Source organism: Pygocentrus nattereri, chromosome 16 (genome assembly GCF_015220715.1).
Source record: "Pygocentrus nattereri isolate fPygNat1 chromosome 16, fPygNat1.pri, whole genome shotgun sequence".
In the NCBI taxonomy this organism is placed as follows: domain Eukaryota; kingdom Metazoa; phylum Chordata; class Actinopteri; order Characiformes; family Serrasalmidae; genus Pygocentrus; species Pygocentrus nattereri.
This window is the reverse complement of record NC_051226.1, coordinates 20,450,964-20,477,523: the sequence shown is the minus strand read 5'-3', so window position 1 is coordinate 20,477,523 and position 26,560 is coordinate 20,450,964. Positions and strand designations below refer to the sequence as shown.

At 38.5% G+C, this 26,560-nt stretch overlaps 2 protein-coding genes across 2 annotated transcripts; one reads left to right on the top strand and one right to left on the bottom strand.

Annotated features, from left to right (window-relative positions):
- The first annotated feature begins 9,350 nt into the window (after positions 1 to 9,350).
- fkbp2 (FKBP prolyl isomerase 2) lies at positions 9,351 to 14,590 on the top strand. The gene is made up of 6 exons (XM_017698783.2): positions 9,351 to 9,501; positions 10,344 to 10,504; positions 10,592 to 10,704; positions 10,904 to 10,950; positions 13,542 to 13,577; positions 14,116 to 14,590. Exons 2-6 carry the CDS (start codon positions 10,346 to 10,348, stop codon positions 14,175 to 14,177), a joined length of 417 nt encoding a protein of 138 aa, XP_017554272.2. The 5' UTR covers positions 9,351 to 9,501; positions 10,344 to 10,345; the 3' UTR covers positions 14,178 to 14,590.
- On the bottom strand, positions 14,423 to 23,730 carry ppp1r14ba (protein phosphatase 1, regulatory (inhibitor) subunit 14Ba). Its single transcript, XM_017698784.2, has 4 exons — positions 23,215 to 23,730; positions 16,927 to 17,010; positions 15,846 to 15,878; positions 14,423 to 15,541 (listed from the first exon to the last, which is right to left on the bottom strand). Exons 1-4 carry the CDS (start codon positions 23,404 to 23,406, stop codon positions 15,458 to 15,460), a joined length of 393 nt encoding a protein of 130 aa, XP_017554273.1. The 5' UTR covers positions 23,407 to 23,730; the 3' UTR covers positions 14,423 to 15,457.
- Positions 23,731 to 26,560: the final 2,830 nt, after the last annotated feature.

The following is a 26,560-nucleotide window of genomic DNA, read 5'->3' as shown; positions in this document are numbered from 1 at the left end:
TTCTCAGAAGTTTTGACTGAGTTCTCACAATCAGATTTTTAAAGATATTCTCACACATGTTGCATACAATTCCACATTTCCTCCAGAGGGGCCTACAAATCTCAAACTTACGTAGTGTAGCGTTAACATGATAAAACAATTTATTTACATGACCACTATAATACATTCTTATGAATGAGTTACACAAATGACCTGTTTTGAATTTATATTGAAAGATATGGGCTTCCCTCACTGGGTGACGCAAAACAGTCTAGAGACACTTGAAAAAGTTACTCTACACGCAACAAAAATGATCTTTGAGTTGAATACTGAGAAATGTCTGAATAGGAACTGAAGTTTGTAGATGATGTTGCTATGGTTGTATGAGAGAGAGCGCAGCAGCTTGCTTTAACCACACAGGTTGTACCCCATGCTCCGCTACTCTTTTACTCGACCATATATTTAACAATGTATTTCAGCAATGGTCATCATGTCAGACACTAGTGCTATTTTTGGTGTTACATTCCCTCTCTCTCCCTCTCTCCATCTCTCTTTCTCTTTCTTTCATTCTTTCTCTAAAAGCCTCAGTTGTACCTGATGATGAATTAGACATGAATATTCAAAATGTAACCCTGCCACTCTGTAATGCCCCAATGTCAGTTATTCAAATATTCATGACCTCCAAGTAAGCCGAGCCTTTCCTGCAGCTTGCACATCAAGCCCACTGAGATCAATGAGTTTAAACGAAGCCACGATCGATAGCAGCACGCCCTACACAAATTCTCTTATCCAAAAGGCCTTAGAAAAATGTCTGTTTATTCTTTCTCTTTCTCTTTCTCTTTCTCTCTCTCTCTTTCTCTCTCTCTCTCTCTCTCTCTCTCTCTCTCTCTCTCACACAAATTTGAAATTCTGTTCTGCATAATATCTGCTCTCATGGCACTCCTTGTTTGACTGCTGAGCTGAGCCAGTCTCCCTCTTGGTGTCTGCTGCCCGTCTGTCTGTCCATCTGTCTGTCCATCTCGGCTCTTCATTCTTAACAGCACAAACTCAGAGGAAGAGATAAAAGTGAGAAATAGAGAGACTGAGAACGACTGTGCGTGTTAGGCTCTTTGTGAGGACCAGATGCTCCCAAGATAACAGAAAAATATCAGCATTTAGACATTGTACATTTTCTTCAGATATAGGTTAAGGTCAAAGTGGGGGTTATGTGTAACATGGCATTATTTAGCTACAGCAGTAGATGAGACAATAGATACCCTGCAAAGACAGGGATGTGGAATTATACTTGTGTGTTTTAAAGGAATGGTTCAGCAAAAAATGAAATTTACACAATATATAATCTTACCTTAAATGTACAAAATCAGACAAAACATGTTAGTTTGAAGTTTAATCATGTAGTACTAGTGAAGCTAATAAGTAATAGAATATACATTGTATACAACCTCCACAAACTGTTTCAAGCTGTTCACTAATCTCACATACACTTGCTTCTGTCGTTGTATGGCATGTCTATGTAGAATGCATTTTTGGTCTCTTGTATTCTCAGAACAGTATCTGCAGATTTTTCCAGCTGTGACAGAATTTCTCACAATTTACCCTGAAGACCATTTTTGTAGCATTAAATGTAACTTTTTTCTTCAAGTAGTTCTCTATTACTGTGTTGTGTGTACAACATACAGAATTCACATCTGTATTTTAATCACCCTCTTGGTGATTTTAATATAAGCATATAAGTGTGTAGTCAACTCAGTGAAAGCTAATCAGGCTAAAGTACAGCCTCAACACAGCTAGTTTAAACACAGTGGTATCAACTACACCTTCTCATGTAAACAATGCCAGCAGTTTCCAACCCATGAAAATTCAAGTTTTTTTTTCTCCATTTAATTTTTTTCACACATTCACAGGCACATCAAAAATGTATTACATGTATCACATAAATTAAATGTGTTTGGATTTTGTCATGCCAATATTAGCTGTTAAATTACATTTGGCACAGCCATTTTTACTAATCATGTTTGCTTTGATGTGTCTTTTTTGTGTTTAGGTTGGAAAGGCCATGTGGTTCAAACAACGTAGAACGTTGATTGTGTTTGCATCATTCTGCTGGATTATTATAGTGAATGTTTCAACTAGGCCCTCGGTCTGTTATCACTGACCAAGCTTACAGGAATGTCAAACCTGCCTAGTTAGGCCCAATCCCATTTCTTATTTGTACTCCTGCCCCTTGTTAGCTAAGTAGCTACAGAGATATTAGCATACTACTATCAATTTTCTATGCTTGTTATGAAGAAAATGACCATAACATTTTGAAACTACACTAAATTAAGATGCAGTGGTTATCATAATTTTACAGAAAGAATACTTATGTTAGCGTAGCCATCTTGCCGTTGTTTCTTTTTTTTCTCAAATCACTCTGTTTGGTCCTGGAAAAAAAAAAAAACAGGTAGCCATAGCACTTCAACTTACCCCTCCACCTCAACAAAAATTGCCACACCCTACCTCGACATGAATGTGCAAAATGGAGCGGTAAGGGATAAGGTGTAGGGTCAAGGGTGAAATGGGATTGGGCCCTAATTTCTGTAGAACTATGGAGGTGGATAACACAACACCGGTATTTGATTTGATAAAAACAATGAGCCAATGTGCACCCCAATTCAGCCCTGCTCCCTGAACTGGTCACTTTCTTCATTTATGCCATATGCAAATACAATTTTAACTTGAAAATATGGGTCTGATGGAGATATTGATCACTGATATAAACTCAGTAAAAAAATGAAATGATCAAAAATCTGTGCATGTTAATGTCCTGAATGCTGCACTGTGTTGTATGAGCGTCTAGTTTGCATCAAAACAATTCTAATGTCTGAAACCTGTAAGTCCTGTGATGCAGTGATTTTTTTTTTTTTTACAGCATGCCAGTGCTTTACAAAACACACACTGTTCCCCTAGACTTCACAATGTATCAGTCTTAATGCTGCATTCATGGGAATTTTTACTTCATATGTACACTGTTTATATACTGGCTGATCTTGCTTAGCATCTATTTCGGATGGCTTTTCAAATGTAAGCTGGTGAAAGCAGTACTCTGGTATTTAATGTGAGGTGGCTATATTGGTCAGTAATGCCGGGACATGTTATCCAAGTATACAAATAAGTCCAGTTTGGGCTGTTACTGTGATGATGCAGTGTATGCCTTGACGGCTGTATCATTTGCACTGGTGTTGCATTCAGCTGAATTGTTAACGAATGATAGGTGCTCAAAACAGAGATGTGTAGCCATTTTGAAGCCTCGTCGGCTCCATAGCTTACCCTTTTTACTACCTTTGAGGTCAATTGAAAGGAAAAACTGGTGCTGTTAACGTGAGGGAGTATGTGGTAATACCCCCTCAGGGACAGCTGGCTGCAGTATTCACTTAGTCATAGGTGCACTTGTAGAGTGGAAGCAATCTGTCACAACCATGCACACCCAGCCATTTTCTCGCTTCCACCTGGCTTTACAGACTCTCATCACTGAAGTGCTTGACTTGCATCATTCTTGATCGGAGGGCCGGAGGGTCTGCTGCTATTACTGGGCTGAGACTGATGAGTGCAGAACCTGCACTGAGCTGCTGCAGGAGGGGCATGAGCTGCTTATGGTAAATGGAGGGCAAATAGCTAATTTGCTTCGTTTGTGAGCCTTGAATGGATGCCCGTTGGCCTCATTTTCTCAGTGTGTGAATGAGGGCCAATTTGCATGCTTTGTTTTTGGTCTTTCATACATGAGTGGCACTCTCAGTGTGTGAGCGTGCTCTCATGGAAAAGGTCACACTTCGTGCATTAACAGTGGCTCGTGCAGGGTGTGGGCTGTTCTGCAACAGACAGGTCTGATTGCTCTGAGGTCCTTTATGTTCCACTTTATAGATTGCTGTGTTGCGTTTCATTGCATTGGCAGACTTTTCTGCAGAGTTTGCTGTTTTCTAGAAAGTACAGGAGCCGACCGATCGGGGGGGAAAGGCAAGATTTTCCCTTTAGTAACATTGTTAAGGTAATTGGTGACAGTTTCTTTCAAAGTGAGTCAAGCGGTCCAGCTACATTTGCAGTTAATAGGTTGATTTCCATCCTCATATTCCATGTAATACAGTCAAATCCTCCCAGCCCAGGAGAGCTCTCATCATTAAGATTCACAGTATGCACCACTCCAACACTTAATTAGTCATTTGCCACAAGATCTGCTGGAGTGCCATAAGGGTCATCTTTCCAGACCTACTCTTGTCACTGAAGTGTTTGGGATAAGTATTACAGAATAATACATCATCATAATCCTCATCACAATCACAGAATACAACACTCCTGTGTTCCCCAGGCTTCTCCAGCCTAATGTTGACGAGGGCTACATCACAAACCGTTAACTTACACAATATTAACAAGCTTACAAGAATGCCAATGTAAGGCCGAAACAGCCCCGCTTGTTCTGGTGAAACTGGCTGTGTGGAACCCACCATAATGCACCTAGCACTGTAGACAGTCCAGACCTGCCCCACACATACAGTACTGTGCAAAGGTTTTAGGCACCTGAGAAAATTGGAATTAAACAGCTATTTATCTGGGTAGCATTTATTTTCTGAGGAAAAACTCCAATATTTGAATAAATACAAATAAGCACTACACTTGGTTTGGCTGATTTAAGACTTCATTATGTTAATAATAGCTGCGGGCAATGAGGACATCTGCAACAAAACTTTGTTCTTCAAACTAGCTCACAAGATATCAACTCTCCTTTTTCAAAATGACAAATGCATATTACTTTTTACTGTATTTATATTCATTTGCATCTATTATGGTGTTTTTTTTTTTTTACAAGCAAAAACACATCATCAAGATAAATGGTTTTAAGCAATGTACTTGGGTGTTTTGCATAGTACTGTATCATGGAGAATTAATTAGTCTCTACCCATTCTGCTTCATGAAAATAGAAGTGATATATATGAAGGTAATATATAGGCCTACTATGTCTACATTTGTTACAGTCCACAAAAGTAAACTTTAAAAGGATCTGCTGCTAATGTCTTGGTGGCAGATACCACATAGCACCTACAGAGGTCTTGTACAGTCCATGGTGGGTTGGGGCTGTTTTGGTAGAACACGGAAGACCAACAGCATATTATACAGAGGGTCATGGTGTTTTGGCTCATCAGTATACATTCTGCAGTCTGTGAAACTAATGTAATGAGGGTTTTTGGTCAGTATTTGGGTGAAAGTTTTTCACTCTGGGTTTTTGAACTTGAGCTGGATTTAGAGGTTCAGCTATGCGTGTTCAAGGAGACTGTTGACCAGACAAGTTTATTTAGTGTGTCCAGTTGGGGTAGGAGACAGGCTTTGTGTGACTGTCTGTCCTGTGACTCAGGATCAGAGCTGTCCAGTCATTCCCCTCAAGAGCAGCCATGAGCACAGCTCATCAGACTACTGACAGCAGCCCTCTGCCTGTCACTGAGAGTGGGCCCATTTCAAATATATATATATATATATATATATATATATATATATATATATATATATATATATATACACACACACACACAAGCGCGTCCGTTCTGCTTCTAAAATGGGTCTAATTTGTTACTAGATTTTTTTTCAAATATGACACCAGTGCCAGCTGTACTTAAGTGATATAAGCAGCTACTTAGTGCCACACAGCCATCAGGGTTCCCCTAACAACTTCTGGGTTATTACTGTACCATCATGCTAAAGTGAAGGAGATAAATCAGTGGTTAATCATAAACCAAAAAACAAATAAAAAAGATGTGAAAAAGTTGTTAATGTTATGTAGTTTATTTTAGATTTTAGTTGGAAAACAAGAGCAGTTAATCTAGGTCATTTAAATCTGTAATTTAATTTAATGTAATTTAACTTGCATTTAAAACTTTAGAGCATTAGCATCCAATTATCAGTAATGCACAAATTAGTCATTCATGAATTTACATAGTAAGTTCATGGTAGACATTGCTATTCGTTAGCCTCTAACTTTACAGTGCAGTTATCAAACTGACTGGTTTTCTAATGTTATATAAACAAAGTTAGGATAACATAGTAGAGTTTTGTTTTGTCCATGAATTTAATGCTTGCATTGATATTATGAAGACAATATAGATCTATAAAGCCAATTAAAAAAAAAAAAAAAAAACTGAGGTTTATTATTATGAATGTTATATGCGCATACTTGCATTGTTTAGCCTGAGGGAAGACTGGAAAAGTGCTACTGGGTTGGTAAGAGCTGAAGTCTCCCAGGTAGTTGGTAGAGCCAGAAATGTTTCTCTTGACTTTTATTTTTAAACTGTTTGCAGTGTATGTCTCGGGGAGGCATAGAGTAGATGAGGCTAGAACAAGAGGCTATAACCGCCCATTTACAATAGTTAGCCCATCAATTTCACCACCAATCTGTGCTGGCTTGTTTCTTATTGTACAAATTTGTAGTTTATTTTTAGAACTAATGAGGTGATTTAAAACAAACAAACAAAAAAATCAAACAAACAATGGAGTTCATTGTGATTAATGGCTGTAGGAAGGAGCGGCTGTAGGATTTTGTGAAAAGTATTCATTTTTATTCCCTCTCTGAGAGTCATTTCAGTGTCAAAGAGTGTCATTTCAGTGTATGTCTTGCATGAAAGGCAAAAATCTTTCAAAGTGTTCCAGTTCTTTCCTTTGAATATAAGAATTCATCATTAATATAGTGTATAAAACTTGCACCTACATCAAACCTTTGCCATGATCAAATTGATACCTGTCAATGAAGAATAAAAATATGAAGTTTTCGAAAAATGTTTGTTGTTATTTGACCTTTTGTTCTCATTTTATTTTGCATTGACAATTTCTTGTTTCCTGTAACCTTGACACCTTTTTGATGTACAAGCCCTACCAAGACTACTCTTACACTACAACCTCTTAAACTAGAGATTAAGGACTGAAAAATATATACTTTGTCCTCCACAGTGGATACACCTCGAACACCTCTTACACTGTGTTCAATTATTTCTCATTCACAGCTCCCTTAAACAAAAGTGCAGATTTCAGGCCACATTGGTGGTTATGAGAGAGAGATATTTCATTATGATTGGATGTTCGGAGAAAACAACACTGTGCGTCATTCACCAACTGGGATTTATTCTCGGCTAAGAACAGAATCTATACACATTTGAGAGCACAAAGGTGTGAACAATTCTGCACTTTAAGAACAAGTCATGAATCTGTTGTAGACTTTCTCTTAGTATCTTTCTCAAGAACACGTATAAGAAAAAACTTGGGAATATATTAGTGAATGGGGCCCAAGTCTTCACATTTTACTTGTTTTTATCCGTTTTTTCATTGTTTGATATAACAAAGGAAGTACAGACACAAACCTGACTATATAGAATGTACATTAAATGTATAGCAAACAAAAAATGAATTTAGACTTTTAATTTAGAATTAAATTAGCATCTTTTAGACTTTTGCATTCACTAGTGTATATGTGATGTTTCACTTCACGGATGGGTTAAATGCAGAGGTGGTATTTGCCCGGTTGTGGGATTAAAAAAGTATCACTTAAGAGTTAACCAAACAAAGCAGACTACAGCTCTTCAGTTCAGTTATATACACCGATAAGGCACAACATTATGACCACCTTGTTTCTACACTCATTGTCCATTTGATCAGCTCCGCTTACTATATAGGTGCACTTTGTAGTTCTACAGTTAGTCCATCTGTTCTTCTGCATACTTTGTTAGCCCCCTTTTACCCTTTTCTTCAGTGGTCAGTACCCCCATAGACCCTCACAGAGCAGGTACTAAACTACAGACATTACAATAAGGGTGGGGGGATTACAATCAGATGTTTTACACAAAGTTAAATGCGTCCTGTGGCATATTTTAAAATGAATGGGTTGACAGGTGTTTTTTTTTTTTTTTTTTTTTGGTTTGTTTTTTTTTTTTTTATTTATTGGTCCATACTGTGTCCAATTCTAAGGGTCTATTTCTTGAAGCGAGGTCGATATCCCATAATCTTGCTATAATTTTGTTGTGGACTGCAAGTAGGATGGTGTCCTCTTATATGGTGCCCTTAATATCTAATCTAATACAGGATGGGTTGCAAGCTGGGCACCCCGGAATATATTACCAGCTCTCAATGTTGAGCGTAGTCTAAAGAAGAAAAAGAGTGTGCTCTGTAACCTCAAGGTATTTTCAAATGGTTCAACACAGTACTTTAGCTGTGTAGGGTCTATACTAGAGACTGTGGAGGATGGAAATTATGCTTTCTTGACATTAAAATGTCCACATTTCCATGCCTGTTCTGGGAATGACTCCTGAATGAAACAGCAGCAGAGTCTGTGTGGCTGCCTCAGTCTGCCTTCGGTCACCCACAGCAACAGAAACTTTTTGTATTTCAGCCACGTACTTTACAGTCACACAGTACATGACTCATGAGATTTAAATGAGAAACCTTCTGTCGGAGGAGAATGAAGTGATTATGGTTTACTCCTCTTCAGCCGGGAGACTCAATGAAGTTTTTCTGATGGCATTTATTATAACGTGCTGCTGTGGGTTGTGGTGAAAAAGGGACTTACAACCTCTGGGTCTTTAATAAATCCTCATTAGCCGGGCTGCAAATAAGAGGCTTGCATGACAGAAAGACTGTGTGCTTTTAAGTGCTCTACTTATTTGCCCCGGAACGTTTAAAATGTCTCTTTAAGCGCAACATGTTCCTTTGTGTACGTGTAGAAAACATCTCTTTAAAGCATCTTCCTTTATTCTTTTATATTTCAAATAACCTCGAACAAAAATATCGCAGACGAAGCCGAGTTGAAGACAATAACAATGAAATGGCGCCTCCTGCTGACCGCTGAACGACCTGCAGCTTGAAGGAGCACCACAAGCAACAACAACGCACGAGAAACCCAGCCTCATTCAAAACCCAGCATAATAACGGTCCTCAAAAAAAACTGTCTTCATTATTTATACAACATTTTCATGAAATTACAAAATCTCAAAGTGCTTAACATTTGAGTAATTTGAGTAAAACACTGGATGCGAATAATAATTAATAATAACAGCACAATTACAGACCACGGGGGAAAATGAGCCACACTATTCTAGGCATATGCGATCATAACAAACGGGTTTTAATCTGAATTTAAGAACAGCAATTGAGCTTGCATCTTTAATATTCTCAGGAATACTGTTCCAGAGTTTAGGAGGTACATAAAGATTTTTTTCACCAGCTGAACTGTGATTTGCCTCAATATAATTTGAAACGCAATCAACGCACTCAAGCTCCCAATATCTTTTTTAATTTTATTTTTGTTGACATTTTAGAGACATTACAATTAACATTTGTGTGTATATGCATTGCATTCTGCGAGTCTATCGCTACAATACCAGCAGCATATTCAGGATTCAGTCTAAAGGCTGGAGTTTCCTTGTAGTTGCTGGATTCATATCTGTGTGTTTCAGCAGCTCCGCCATCCAAACCTGTTTAAAACCGGGCAGGCTGTGCATCTCATTCTAACCGAAGGTAATGTAAGTTATATCAGTGAAAAGGCTGGTCATTCTCTGTCCTCAGCTCCTGCTCTTAATGTTTTCAGCTGATATCTATAGACTAGCTTAGCTCGCCGTATTCAGCTGAGGTGAAGTTAGCTTAGCTAGGATAGCTAACTAGGGTAACTGCTAGGTTTGACTATATTTCATGCGAGCTAACGTAGACAAACGGTTCAGATAAGGACACTGAATGTTGCCGGACCTTTTCAGCACTTCTTGTAATTTTATTGTGAATTAAATAATTGAGAATAATTAATACATAATTGCCTGTGGTGGGGCGTTTAGCCAGCTGCTAAATTAACTTGGGTAGTTAGCTAGTGTCTGCCAAGCCGGTATTAAGGTTAGAAATAACGTTAACGTTGATGTTTGTGTCTTGCGAGACAGATAAATAATCTTCGATTCCCGTTATGCTCTAGAAATTTCTGATATTTTTGGTTGACATTAGGTTGTATCAGCGGTATCGTGCTGGCTTCTCTTTTTGTTTAGGCCTGGCTCGCTAGCTAACGTTACTCATTAACTGTATGTTTATGAGAAAATTTAACTTTCTCCATTTTCTCAAGCTTAAAATTTCCCTCTTGTGGGACATAACAGTGCAGGGTTTGGACTTCTGTCAACACGTATCGTGAGATTTGAGGATTAAACTATAAACCCTGCTATGAAACTGTAACGGTTTGTTGATGTGCTGAAGGACACGTCAGTGAAAGCTGCTCGGCTCAGAACATTTGCTTCATCTTGCTGTCAGTTTTAGTAAGAAAAAAATGCTAATTTCAAGTCCGGTTGTTATTCACATATATTACTTTGTTCTTCTCGTGTTTACAGATATGAGGCTGTATTTGTTTCTAGCTGTGACCCTGATGTCCCTCCTCACGGACGTCGTGCATGGGGCTGAAAAGAAAAAGCTTCAAATTGGAATAAAGAAAAGAGTGGACAACTGTCCCATTAAGTCCCGGAAAGGGGACGTATTGAACATGCACTACACTGTAGGTGTTCAGTGTGTTATTCATTTTTCCATAACGTTCCCCTCTTCCCATACATACATGACTGGTTTTCTGCTATTTTGTCATAAGGGAAAGCTGGAGGATGGGACAGAATTTGACAGCAGCATACCGAGAAATCAGCCCTTCACCTTCACCCTGGGGACTGGTCAAGTCATTAAAGGCTGGGATCAAGGTCTTCTAGGGTAAGTTCACTTTTATTGCTTCTCAGTGTTTTGTGGTTGGCCTGTGGCTTGTATGGCAGTTTCACTTGTTCTGGCGAGGATTAGGGTTTGGGTATGGATCGCAGAAGAGTGCAAAAGTGAGTCGTAGAGAGGGCTCACACAGTGTGTTGCAGTGAGAAGTTTTGCTGTTGAGCGTCATCTCTTTCCTTCTTGTTTTTAGAATGTGTGAAGGGGAGAAGAGGAAACTTGTCATTCCATCTGAGCTTGGTGAGTAACAGAGGGAGTCATTATCTACATCTGAATTTACATTCATTTCATAAACAGACCATCTTGCTTAAAGTAATTTACAAAAAAAAGCAGGTAGTTGTTTGCATGGAAGTCCAGCAAGGAGCCATGCTTAGGGCATTGCCAAGTCTGGAATGAGGTCTAGATGAAGAGAAGTTATAATTTGCATGAGTAGTAACTCATGTAACAACGTAAGTTGTGCAAGTCGGGGTAGACAGAGAAACATTTGCACTGTCCTTTTGTGGTAACAAGCTCATAAATCTTGTGGCCAGAATGATAGAAATCTTAATTGTATATATAGTGTATTTACAATTGACACTTGCTTCAATACAAAAAAAGTAGCTTTGAAATGTTTCATTAGTTATTGTGATGTTAACATTTGTCAAAATCCAGCTAAATCGGATTTGATGCAGTTAGTTCTGTGTCTAACCAAACAGACTAGATCTCGTGAGAGACAGTGAGAAGCAGTTATTTTGTTATTAATGTTGGATATTTGTGAAGATGGGGAAAAATAAGCTAGCCTGTGGGGGAAAATATAATAAAAAAAAAAACCTAAAAATAGAAAAAAAAGTCTAGGCCACTAGAAAATGCAGATTCTTAGTGGCCAAAATATGAAATGTGTCCAGGGACATCAGGCAGTTGGAAACTTTGACCCCTTGTGCAAGTCTTAGTAAGAGAAACCTGTGTACAAAATGGTCACTTGAATGAAAACAGAAAAACACTCAGACTTGGAATGGACGTTCATGGAACAAGAACATTCATTGTGGCATTTTAACACATCTCAAAGAATAGCTGTCACTTTCAAATTCTGAATAAATAAAGGAAAAATAAATATATAAGGGAAATTGTAGAGCAGTCATTCAACCACTGAATGGTTGAGGCCATGGTTCCATGCGTTATGTCTGCTGTACATGTCCTCACAGAAAGCAGAGCCTGAAATCCTGAGTTAGATGGTGAATTGCTGTGTGAGCGGAAAGTGTCAAGAGATGCATTCGTGTTTTGGATGCTGTACACATCATGACGTGTTTCATTTGAAAAGAACTGCTTGACATTTGAGTGCAGCCTTGAATGTGTATTATGCTGCAACCAAACTGCACGCCAGTGGACTTAGTTCAGTAAAGAGCTCATAAAAGAGACTTTTGGGAGGTTGTCATTGAAGCAGATGAGCAGCAGCATTCTTTCTGTTGCTTTGCACAGAATTGGTGGCACTGCAAGGAACACAGTCAAGGAAGCAGATGCTTAGATGAGGCTGCATGAAACACTTTTGGTCTGGAACCATCACTTCCAGGATGCTGGATTTCAGCACAGTTTTGTGATTCTCTCTGCTTGAACACATCTGAGTTCACTTATCAGTTAATTGCCATATTTAATAGGAGTGTTTAAGCAGGGAAATAACCAAACTGTGCTGGACTTGTCTCAGGTTGTAACGGAGGAACATCGAGGATATGCTGTTAGACATAATTACCATTTGGTTGCCTTGCCAGAACCTGAACCTGTATTAATCCAGCTTCTCAGTACAAGTGAGCTGTTGACTATGATTTTACTGACATGAAAAGATCTTAGATCAGCACTTATACTCTGAGAAGCTTTGTGAATATGAGCCCTGGTCTGTCAAAACAAGGATTAAGAATGAGGAGTTTAGGCACAGTGCAAAGAGTGTTGGTGACTCTAAGCTGTATATGGCTATAAGGCTGATCTCCATATAGTGGCCAGTCTTCTGTTTGTTGTCTAGCTCATTTGTTTGTTAAAGTGTGGAGTCTGATACAATTTAACATTGTCAGTGAGTTTGTTTACATGCACTTAATAATCTCATAACTGCAGAAAATCTGATTTCACCAGTAATCCGGTTAACATATAAGCTACAGGTCTACATGAGTCAGGCAGTAATTGGATTTCTGCTTTGCAACCAGGTGGTGAAGTCAGAAGACATGATGTAATGTCAAACTCGAACTTCATGCTGTGGCTTTTTAAAAAACATCGCTTTACCTGAAAATATGAACATATCATCTAGAAAATAAAGACTACTTAAATCCCTCATTTCATGAAGTATGTAGTTGGTTTCAGTGTCACTGCAAAAGTGTTTTGCTGGCATCTCACAGCAGTGCTGCTTGCTTATTTCAGGTCTGTTTCACACATGTGCAGACTGATTGCAGAGCAGTCTGAAAGAAATCTAAATGAGCGTATACATACGCTGAGAAATCCGATCATTGAGCTAAAATACAGCTCTCTTTATCCGTTTTTTATTTTTTAAATTTCCGGATTTCTAGATCGGAGTTTACACGACCTTTTGAATAATCAGATAACAGCAGAAATCTGATCAATGACAATACTAATTAACATGGTAAGTGGTTCCACATTCATTTGTCTGGAACTCTGCTAGATTCTACAACTGCCCTTATGTTTTGCCTTTACATAGTTGAGAGGGAATGTCTTTTTATATAGTAAACATTTATAATTTGTTACAACCGGAGTTGATTTTGGAACTACCAGATTACTTGTCAACTGTCTTGCGTTTGTCATGTTCATACATTTATAATCGGTTCAATCTCTCACTTTATACTGTTACATTGTAGGTTATGGAGATAGAGGTGCACCACCCAAAATCCCAGGTATGTATTCCAGATATACAACATGAGGTGTATTTAGTCTGCTGCTGTTAGTTTTTTTTTTCTTTTTTTTTTTCTTCCTTTTCTCATTTTAGTCAGCTTTTAGGGCCAGTGTCCAGCACAGTGCAGTAACATCCCTGCTCAAAAACACCTACTGAACATAGCAAGGTTTTAAACATGATTCTTAAATGGTAGATCGAGTGAAACACTTAGATGCTTTTGGGAGTCTCACATAAGTAAAATTATGTATGTGTTTGTGCAGGGAACTAGACACTACAGGACTGGAATCGAAAGAACCTTGCTTAAAGTCCCATGTAAAGCATGCAAATAGACTCAACAGGTCGCTTGGCAGAAATCTATTTAAACAGGCATGAATGCGTTTTTCCTAATTGAGCATTACTGATTCCAAGATCAAAAAAACATTAAATGCCATCATATAGTACAGGAGGTTAGTCTGTGCCCAGAAAGTCTGTATCAATTTTAACATGCTTAATAGACACTGCCATGAGTATCACTTTGTATGTTTACTTTTGTCCTCTAGGTGGAGCCACACTCATCTTTGAAGTAGAGCTGCTGAGCATTGAAAGAAGATCTGATTTATAGTGACATAAATTTGCCTTGAAGTCTTAACAAGTCAGAATCATTGTGCTGTAAGATCAACAGCCTCCGTCTAGACTGTAAAAGCACTGAAGCTGGTGGATTCACTATTGCTGCTCTGGAGACTGTAGCAGTTTCAGGGGATTTGTTCTGTAGCTCATCATATTTCAGACTTGACAAACTGTCCACCTATACGTTTGGTTTTCAAGTCATAATTACACTGAATCACAAACATCTATGGACCCAACACATTTTAGCACCATTCTTTATTTTCTTAAGAACCCTACTACACATAATTGGTTGTGAGAGTGCATACAGTACAGTTTTTCATTCCAGCAAATATGGACTGTGTTTGCTTCCTCTTTGTCAGAAAGTTCATTTTAAGTTGTTGAGCTGAATAAAAGTTTTATGTACAAAAACTGTTTGGACATTGAAACTTGATTTATCATAGAGCTAGGCCTATACCACATACTAGTGTCCATGTTTCAACTCTGGCACCTTTATAGTCATCATCAAAGTTCATCATAGCCTTCGATCTGCATACACATGAAAGGATTTGTTAAAAAAGGATAACAAAATTGGCAAATTCACTTCCAAGGTATTGCTACAATTTAAACAGAATTTGTCGATCTTCTGCTTTAGATCAGTCAGATTACTGTATCCAAGTCTAGAGCGCTAAGCACGGATCTGTGTGGATATACCCTACAAATCTACTGAATGAAAATGGTTCAAACACACAAATTCCCCAACTTTCCTTTTCCCTTGATTTCACATCAAAATACCTCAAGCTAAGACACTTTAACATTAAATCAGTACGGTTCACTTCATTGTCTCTAATAGCTGCCTTAGCCCATCGCAAAACAAGTATTACTTGTTCTTATAGGAAAAAAAGACATTAAGTGAAAACTACATGGACAAAAAGGAAAAAGTCAATCTAATTTTCTACTCAATTACTGATGCACCAAGCCATGTCCTATGGCACTTAGTGTTTTAGTGTACAAAACTGAATAACAACCATTCCTCATTTCCTCTCCCATACCTTTAAGCTAAAAAGGACACTACCACACACTCTCTACGTGAATAATATATTGAGGAAACAGTACTGAAACAAAGTAAGACAGTTGGGGTGGTTAACCTGCAGCTGAGATTGGCTTGGCTGAACTCCTCGCTTGTCTTCGTTTTGACAGACAGACACTGTGTTGTAGTGGTTGAGTCCATGTGCCCGCCTGCACCTCTCAGTGTTGGAGTAACAGGGTTGAGGGAGGAGGGCTGGTATCTGGTGGAGTTCATGGGGTGAGATCCCCCTTCTTCTGTGGAGTGCTAAGCTTCTGCATGCCTCTCACCTTTTCCAGCAGTGCAGCCACAAAGTCCTTAAGGACGATCACAAAAGACACAGAAGATGAGCGTCAACTTTTAACAAAGATTTAAAGAAATTCCAGCTACATTATATCATGGAACATAATTAAAAAGCCAGTGTCAGAGTATTCACTTTGAATTATTCAGTTATGAAAAAGCCAACGCTGGAACTTTCCATCTGAATTATTGAAAAGCATGTGTTCAAATATTCAATTTCAACTATATCTGAATTTATAATATAAGGATTTGTCAGATGTTCAGAATACAAAAATCAAGTTGATCTAACAGTCAGATATGATTGCTCAAATATACACTTACATCATTAGGTTTATAACAGTCAACAAGCAGCATCTGGAAAACAAGCACAGTTGACCAACATGAAAATGTCAGTTTGTGTTAAATATATTCCTCTTAGGTTTGGTGACAGTGGTTCTTTTTCAGTTTGTTATAACAGTAAAAACAAACAAGGTTTATTTTGAGGGAAAAAATAGCTCACATAGAAATGTTTGACAGTATTGTGACCTTTCCACATAGAAAAGTACATATACAAAGCGTATTAATTTTTTTATTCTTTTATAACATGTCATATGTACAACTTTTAATTTATATTGCAGAAGAAGTAAAAAGTCCCCAAATGTTCCATGGGCATTGTACAGTAGTAAGACTACTAGTTTTGCTGCAAAGAAAATGACAATTCCAAGTGTTCTGGCAGTCGGGAATGCGTGATACGGCAAAAAATCATGATGCTTTCAGATGATTTCACAATACATAATATTTATGAAGACATTCAGTTTTTCTGAGATTCAATAAGCTGGAACAGACACAATAGAAACAATAAAATAAACTTACAATGACAATGTTTATTCAATCTTTTACAATTTGTCCTACAGTTAATCCAACAGGCTTATATGTGCTTACTTTGCAATGAAACATTTACTCAGTTGTTCTTTAAGTACTTCAGATATTCTCAATATGCTCGGAAAACAATTTTTTGACAATTTATCACAATAACGAAGAAACATCATTCTGTTGATCAGCTCTATCTGGCAGGCTTTCTCACCAGAGATCTATTCTTAGCATTTGTACACTTCTAAGAACTAGTAATTGTACAATTCGTATTTATCTAGGTTTTTTGTTTATTTTTTAAAAGATTTTAGCTTCCTACAGTTCTATTAACATGGTACTCAGCATTCTGAAAGGCTAACATATGTGAAATAAATGCATAAATGTCAATCTGCCACTAATGCCACAGTATGTGATGTGGCTGTTTTATGTGAAACACATGAAATGAACAGAAATGTCAAACCAGCACTGATATGTTTATCAAGAGACAACACTGAAGTTGATTTTTTACTGAGATCTTTGAAGTCAAAGAATAATACAAGTCAGACGCACAAACCTTCACTCTGATGGCTCTCTCTACATCACTGGGTAGATCCAGTAGCTCATCCACATCAATCTCCAGTTCAGGGACTTCATCCTCCTGCAATACACACAAAATGAGAGACAACAACTCTTATTTACTATTAAGACAAGACCATTCTACGTGGAGGGCATATACATGTGCACTGACTTAGACAAGTAGCAGAATACATATAACAGCATTATGTAATCAGAATATAAAAAGGCAACTATATTATGGTTATAAAAAGAGTGTAATCAAATTACTGATGTATGACTTACAGTCCCCTCCCACAATTATTGGCATGCCTGGTAAAGATGAGCAAAAAGGGTTACGAAATTATGTTCTTCCGATTTCACTTAATCTCGCTTAAATTTTAAAAATCCAACCTTTCACTGGAGTAAATTTCTTGAGGAAAAAAAAATCTCATCCAAAAATTATTATTTTTAACAAACCACATGTGCCAGAATGGCAAAGGGTGCCAATAAAACAGTTATAACATCTTATAAGGGTGGAGAATTCAGAGCAGGGAATGAGAGCATTTCTCTTTACAGAATTTCTCCAGGTTGTCCAGGGTGCTAAGTCCTCTCTTAAGCTCACCCCACATTTTCTACAGAATTTAGGTCTGGGACTGAGATGGCCATGGCAGAAGTGAGGTTTTGCGGTTATTAAACCATTATTTGTGTTGATCTGGACATATGATTTAGATCATTGTCCTGCTGGAAGATCCACTAACAAACGGATTTTGGGTATTTTAAATCCATGATGCCATGCACCCTAATGATATTCTGAGGGCCTTTAGAGGTAAAGCAGCCCCACAGCATCACAGACCCTTCACCATACTCAACATTACCAGGTCCTTTTAACGTAGTCATCTTTCTTTTTACGCCAATCCACCTTGAATGTTTGTCGCCAAAACACTAAATGTACACTTCATCTAACCATAGATGGTTCTAGTCAAAGTCCCAGTAGCATTTAGAAAAATCCAGATGCTTATTTTTATGGTTAAATGACAGGAAAGGCTTTTTTATGGCATGCCTTCAAAATTATTTGTTGCCATGGAGATGGTGTCTGATGGCAGTTCAGGAAACCTGGTGACCCCAAAACACTACTTTTTTTTCTGTAACTCTCCAACAGTGCCTTTCTTACCATCCTCCTCACTGTATGTGGAGCAACATAAACTTAAGTCCTGATCCAGGCAAGTCCGTCACAGGTCCAGCTGACAAATGTTTAATTAAAGTAGATTAACTGTATATATGGGCATTTTCAGGCAAGTAGCTATTTTATTGCCATTCCCTGACTTGTAAAGGTCAATACTTGTCCCTTATTTGAACTGTCCCACGTTGAAGAACGACTAAGGGAATTTTGACTTCTGTGTCAGTGAAACAGGAAGTCACGGATTACTGCTTGAAAGTTCCTAAATACTCTGATCAACTATAAGTAAAATATAAATTGAATGTATGCTGCAGTTACATTTTGTTTCTAAGGATTTCTAAGGATGCAAATAATTGTGCCTTGTGGTTTTGTTAAAAACGTTTTTTTTTTTCTTTCAATTTACTGAATTTTTTTTTCCCTTCTCATTTTTCAGTGTGAGATTACAGTAATTCACTGAAATGTGAATTTCCTTAATCCTTTTTACCCATCTTTACCAGGAGTGCCAACATTGGCGAAGGATTACACTGTGTGATTACTAGCAGAATTACTATTACAATTAACAATGGCATCATTCATGTGAACCACTTCTCTTTCATATCACCCCTGGTGCTATTTGTCTGTGGTTTTCAGAACCTATTATTACAAAGGGAATGTTTCTCATGCACACCCAATTCATGACTGCAAACATACCAAAGGCATCAACAGAGCAGGATATTTTAAACATATTTGCATTTGTGAGATCCTACTGGTATGGGTTCCCTCACTACTTAAGCTATTTAAGCGCCAACAGCCCCTATTTTGGAAAACAGAGTACAGGGCACACCAGAGTGGCTTTCCTCTTAACGTGTGTCCTCTCGTCTATTTTTTTGTCACCTAAACTACAAGTTTTTATTTTTCAGTTTGGGCTTTACATTTTATTTATTGTAACCACTTTCTTTAGAGGTCTGCCAGAAAATGTATTTAGCACACATGAGATTTATGTGATTGTTTCATTTGTGTATTTCTTTAAATGTGTCCTAAAGTAAGAGAGTTATCAAATTACATCATTCTAACACAGTTTCCCAACCAGGGTCTATGAATACCCAATGCCCTACACTGGTTTTTCTGCTCTAAAAGGCCTACTTCAACCCAAGAAGGGCATAATTAACGGCTTAGTTATATCAGGTGTGTTGGTATTCGGGAAAACACTAAAATACGCAGGGCTTAAGGTACTCCAGGACCAGAGTTAGAAACAGTAAGCTTGTGGATTAGTTTACAAAAGTTGTAACAGCTACGGAAAATATGGGGCATTAAATATATGATAGATCTGTGCAAAGGAACATGTTCTGTGAAACACATTCAGAACAGAATTCCCATTTACAGAATCACATTTACAGCAAATCATCAAAGGTCTGCCCATTTAGGAATGAATGTCTGATGAGTTATTGTCCCCCAGCATACACTGCATCTCTATGTAAATCCATATAGCCTTTTATCATTTGTAGTAGTATGTTTAGTCTGGCATGAAGATGGGTTGGTAGTACATTGCCACACTAAATGACCTGACACCAGGCCAAGCCTTCCATCTCCCCACTACAGAATGTAATGCTAGCCAATGTGAAAAATGTTAGAAAATTTAAATTTGACAATATCAATGTCTGCCAAAATTTCATGAGAAATGGACCAACAGAAGTGGTCCCAAATGACAAAGTAAAACTGTTGCATTAACTTACACTCAACCAAAAAAAACTCTATGCTCCTTTTATTTGTATAAGTAAATTTTTATAGTTTTTGTGTGTATTTTATATTCAAACAGCTGACCTAACATTTTATTTGATTTCTCTGTGTAATAAGTCATCTCATTATTATAAATATATATATATGGCATTAATATCTGGTGTATGTGTAAAGCTAACTCCCAACGACATAACATTAAAAAAAACCTTCATAGTTGCTGCTGTATAAAAACCATGCATCTCCATTTTGGTTTTTCATAATTGTTGAAGTCCAGTTATCCTTTGTCTTGTCTTAAAATTTCCTGGTGAATGGACCAACAAAAATCTTCTACAAGTGCTTGGAAAAAAAAAAAATGGGTCATTATCTTCTACTACAAGTTAAGATTTTTTTCCTGTAAAGTTTTTAATGTAAAGTTTCCTGTAAACATTTTAGAGATACAGGGTTTTATTGTATCAGTGAGAATATTTGATCATTTTTGCTATAATGCCCACACTTAGAATCTATGTACAATTATGTCTTAACTTTATACAGTGTGGCCACTTTCTCTTTATTTTCATGAAAAGCATATCAACAGATGTTGACAGACCAAACAGGACTTAAGCTATTGTCTACATATCCGTGACTAAGGAGACTCTCTGAGGTCTTTGTCCCTGGTTTCCTCCCTCTGTCCCCCAACACAACAGGATGTGCTGAATCCCCTGGGTGTGAGTGAGAAACTAAAACCTTGTTCACTTCCTCACAATTCGTAAACATAATGCGTTCAGTCTTTCCTTCTTTCTCCAAACGCAGCCTACCTTCACCTTCTCAGATTAACTGATTGCACAGAGGTTCTCTTCAGCTGTGGCTGGAGAAATGATAGGAATGGTGTAGGCATGACGCCGACGTCACACATTGAGTCCATGAGACTGAAGCCACCATTCATTGATTCACCGGTCACCATTTCCTCCATTTCTGCCTTTCACTGTTGAAGAATCTAAATGCTATTTCAAATCTGTGTTGCTTCTCCCTCTGCTTCAAAGTCTCACAGCTTTCAAGGACAGCTGTCATTCCACCTGGCTTTAAATCAGCCTTCCGAACCATCTCTCTCACACAGTCAGTTTTTCTCCTGCTGTGCTAGTGAGCATGCTTAGACAGGCTGATTGTAGGACTGGGTCAGAAATCTAAACATTATATATTTTTCCACATCATTCTATACTGATCTTACTGTTTCAAGACATGTTCCTCAAACTCATGACCTCTTATACTTTGTAAAAAGAATACACTTCATTGAACTAAATGTACATGAAATTTTAATGGATTGCATTGCATCACTAGCTAACTCTGCTTATTATTATGCTGAATATGGCTGTTAAGAGTGAATGGCTAGACTTCTCCCTTACTGTCTGTAGAGTAAAATGTGCACATCTGGTCAATTGAAACCCTTGTTGGTAACATCGAATGTAGAATAGACTGTCAGAAAATGTTTTTCATTAATATAAAGAAGAATATTCTGATAATTAGCATTACTGTGCTGTCACCCAGGCCTAGTGAAGTGTACAGATGGCTGCAGCAGAGCTGTGCTATTTTACATGAATGTGTGTGTGTGTGTGAAATTCTGTGCAATTTAAGTCACTGAGCAAGCAAAACTGTGACAGTATGGGAGCAGGCCTGGCTTATCAAAGAATTCACACTGACCCATATTGCTCTGCAGCAATGCTACACTGAGCTGTCCTATGTTGCCAAGGGCTGCATACACAGCTCAATGGAGCAGAGAGCACAGAGACACTGCCATTTGCACTTATTCCGCTCAATGCAAAAGGCTCTCTTTAATTCCACAGTCAATCAATAGCCCTAAAGCTAGTTTTAGGGCAGTTCTTGTAGGAGGACATTAAGCTTCAAACATATTAGCACATTTTAGTACATACTGCATATTAGTCCAGCAAATTACAGCATCCCAGATTAACACTTGGGCTTTCACAGAAGCAGCGTAGTATTTGAAAGTCATTAAAAAAAACCACATGGCTCATAACTCACAGGTTAGAACATAAGACAGAACAGCACAGCCATATCTGCTGTACCATGAAAAGGGCATCTGAGTCATTCTCCAGGCTATTGCACAAATATGAAAGAAAAAACATTTGCAGGCCAAATACCTCAGCTATTAGCTAATTAAAGGAATTTTAAAAGAAAAAATCATAAGTAGCTGTCAAAACCTCACAGCAAAGAATTGTGTACATTGTCATATCATGTATTGTTATCCTTTTAGTTAGGCTACATTTGACTTCTGTTTCAGCCGAGGGCTGCTGTGATGTAACATACTTTTTAAAAGTCAAACCTAATTGAAGAACAAACATTTCTGGGACTGGGGCAATTTCACAGTTAACTTCCTCTGTCAGAGCACATTAATATACAAACAAGCCCCTGACACTTCACAGGTTAATAATAAAACTACAGGTGCACCATCTTTAGACTCCAGTAAAAAAATGCATTACAAAATCTGGTGGAACCTGGAGGATCTCAAGGCTCCCTCACAAGTTACACAAAAGCTCTACATGTGTGTCTACATAGTGAAATACTCACCTGTGACAGGTAGCCAGAGGCACCTGCCTACTGAATAAAGCATTAAGAAAATGCCAAAGCATCATGGCTTTTGTTAACACGAATAAAACCTTGTTCTGAACTGAAAAGGACATACAGTGCAAAGGCTCTACTTACACTGCTCTTTTGGCTTGAGACAATAATCTGGGTCAGAGTTATTGGCCTAAGAGGTTCACTAACTACAGCATGCTTTGCATGTCTGAAGAGATGACATCATCTCAGTGGCTAAACGGGGGATCTCTTAGATCCCTGAGGGCAAAACAAAAAGATTCAGAATCCTATAAGACCACATCTATGTAGAGCAGCCTAAACTTTAAGCGCTAAATGGGCACTTATAAGTTATTAATATGGAGACGTGAATTTCTGCAGGCAGAAAAGCTTCTGTCAGACTATATTAGGCTGTAGACTGTGAGAAAACTAGGCTACTGGACTCCACTCCTAAAAAAAAGTCTAATATCACTGTGGGAGGTAGGATTTTTAAAAATATACATATATATGTATGGAAATCTACATAGGCCTCGCTTTAGGCACCTTCTTATTGTCATCACCTGCATCACCTTTGTTTTACGGCTTTGTCTGGAGTTCTTGCCACGCCCTTCTGTGAAGAAACCCAGAACCATCATAATATTGTTTTTCAAAACCTTTCATAAATATAAGGCCACCTTAAGGATAAGCTAATATGAGCATAATTAGTTATGAAATGATAAAATGTGGGAGCTGAGCAAGGCAGTGTGAAGAGACACGGCTGACAGAGCTGACAAAGGACTCCTGACTTACAACAAAGGACTACAGTAAAGTGGTGCTGTGAGGGACCGTTAACGTTAACATGTGTCCTACCTCGCAGTCGTATAAAGTCATTAACTGGCTAACTATCCACTCCTCCAGATTCAGGCGCCTTCTCAGTTCTTTTCTGTCATATTTCACGGTCACTCGCCCTTGTTTCTGTGGAACTTCTTCCTCGGTGCCGGGAGGTGTTTGAAAATAGACCCGGGGTTGAGGTGTCGACTCAGGACTTGTCACCGCCGCCATTGTCCAGCGATAGAAAGCTTTTAGAAAATCGTAGTTTAATGTAAGAAAGCAAGTGCTCGGAGCATCAGTTAAAAGAGGGTGCCAATCTACTTGTGCTCTGCCATGTGGACCTCCATTGCATCCTGCGAATGCCCCGGTCCCTCCCTCTTCTTTCCAAATTCAGCAGCGTTTTCTTTGTAATTGTCGAAGGCGGAGCAGCTTTGGCCTGTAAGCTGTCTAGAAAAGCGAAAGGATTAATTAGACAAAGTATGTGACACATCAAAGTCCATCTTCCAGGCTCCGGTTATCAATTGTCTCTGCACGCAGGTTGTGGGCGCCTCCAAGTGACCGCACTTCTCACCCCCCGCGCGTAAATGCCTCCTCATTTAATAATCGCAGACTCAAGTTAATGATGTTTTACATGAGGTTTGGTAAAATTATGTGTCAGTTATTTATTTTTGTGCTTTAGCGTGTAAAAACTGCGACTACATTTTAATATTTCCTCAGCAATTTTAGTGAACCCCCCCTCCCTCCGCTTTATATGGACTCTTCCTCCAAATCACATCTCCTGCTTACCGGTACGCAGCCATGACAGCCAGCTGAGCAGTGGGCCTGGTTATAGTCCCTTTCTTTGCATTAGCCCTACATTATGTTAACAGGCTGGGCTACTTGATAGCATGTGTCATGTTTTTGTTCAGATGGATAAACCACTGTGTTGCTCTTGGATTTCAGAAAGATATGAATGTTTAACTGCCCATTCTGTGTTAGGTCTTTGTCCCTGGGCAGCATTCTGAATTCTCAGCTCACCTGTTTACTATGGATTTTTCAAATATGAATACTGATGATAGGTATTACGGGCGGCACGGTGGCGTGGTGGGTAGCGCTGTCGCCTCACAGCGAGGAGGGCCTGGGTTCGATTCCCTGGCCGGGTGATCAGGGTCCTCTCTGTGTGGAGTTTGCATGTTCTCCCTGTGTCTGCGTGGGTTTCCTCCGGGTTCTCCGGTTTCCTCCCACAGTCCAAAGACATGCAGTCAGGCCAATTGGATGTGCTAAATTGCCCCTAGGTGTGAGTGTGTGAGTGACTGTCTGTGTCTGTCTGTCTGCCCTGCGATGGACTGGCGACCCATCCAGGGTGTATCCTGCCTCCCGCCCAATGACAGCTGGGATAGGCTCCAGCACCCCCCCGCGACCCTGACGGAGAAGCGGCTTAGAAAATGGATGGATGGATGATAGGTATTACATTGTTAATCTAGTAGGGTTAATTGTACATTGAAAGCACAATTTCCAAATCACAAGAGCTGCAGTTTTAATTATAGCCCATATTATCAGTGATGTTGTCTTAAGTGGGGAACATTAATCTAATATCAGTTTGTAAATTGCCTGTAGATGAATCAGACCAATCAGCAGCAACCAAACAACTACATGCTGTGACATCACATCCAACTAACTGACATATTCAGTATTCAAGTGTCAAGCCAGAAAAAGGGGATGCTCTGGTCTTCTTGGCCAAAGTTAATAATTTTTCTAATATTCAGATATATATTACGGAATATAATTTCAAATTAAATCACAGTAGCAGTATCAATCAGAAAAATCGCAATTAAAAATATTTTCCCAGGTGGTTCAGCCCTGTAATCTGATAGTGAACATGATTTCCAATGTTCACTCTGAAACCTTATTCAGGTAGTTCATACCTCACATCCTGTGAGAAGCATGATGCTTTAGTATATTTAATAATAAATTCAACGTATATAGTGCCTTTCTCAAACCCAAGTATGCTTAATATTTGTAGTTTACAAGGAGAATTGCTTATTGGTCCAGACAGTTGTTTCTTTATTTCTATTTGAACAGCTGGATTTTAACAAAACCAAAAATATGTGGCTCTCCTTTCTATAAACTGTCACAGTCATATGCAAAGTTTGGGTACCCTTGGCCAAATAACATGTTTCGTTGATTGTGAACATAATTAAACACATCCTCTACAGAGAACACACTTTTGTACATTGTAATGCACAATTACTGTTTCTTAGCTTAATTAAACATATTGGAGGAAAAACAGAATGTGTTTCTGTTTACCACTGTGTTCCAACACCTCTTCTTTTAAACACACTTTGTAGGTATTTCTGAACTGAGGAGACCATCTGCTGTTGTTTTGAAAGTGAAATGTTTTCCCATTCTTGCTTAACATTTCAGGGCTGCTCAAGTGCTCAAGGTCTCCTTTGTTGTATTTTTCATTTCATAATGCGCCAAATGTTTTCAGTGGTGACAGGTCTGGATTGCAGGCAGGCCAGTTTAGCACCTGGACTCTTTTAATTTGGAGCATTGCTGTTGCAATATGTGCAGAATGTGGTTTTACATTGTCTTGTTGAAATAATCAAGGCCTTCCCTGAAAAAGACATCATCTGGATGGTGTGTTGCTAAAACATGTTTATATCATTTTTCATTTATCATATAATTCATCATTATAAATATCAACTTTAATGGTGCCTTCACAGATGTCAAGTCACCTACACCATGTGTACTAATGCACCTCTATACCATCATGAATGCTGGCTTTTGAACTGTGCATTGATAACAAGCTGAGTGGCCTGTAGAGCGGAGGACACTGTGTCCATGATTTCCAAAAAGAAATTCAAATGTTGCTTCGTGACCACAGGACACTTTTCCACAGTTCATGTAAAATAAGCTCGGGCCCAAAGAAGGTGGCAGAATTCTTGGATCCTGTATATATGTGGTTTCATCATTGAGTTTAAGAGTTTTAACAGCATTTGTGGATGCAATGCCAAAGTTTTTTAACTTTTTTAACAACTTTACCAGCCTTCTGTTGTCCCATCTCAACTTTTTTGGATTTACACATGAGTTTGTTTCCTGTAGAAGATGTGTTTACTATTTTTCATTAGAATTGTAGAATTGACTGTGGGGTTTTCATTCCTTTGTATACGACTGTGTGAGTGCTCTACATGCTATGGCACTATCGGTCTGGGAGGGCAAACCCTGATATGTATGAAGGTTGGAACTGCATTTTTGGAACAACTAGCACACTGATGCACTTTGTTGTACCTCCTACACACGCTGAGGAGAAGACTTAGCACTGCAACAACCACACACAAGCCCTGGCTGTCTGATATATCACATGGCAGTCTTGAACTTTTGTGGTTATACATGAGGAGCCTCT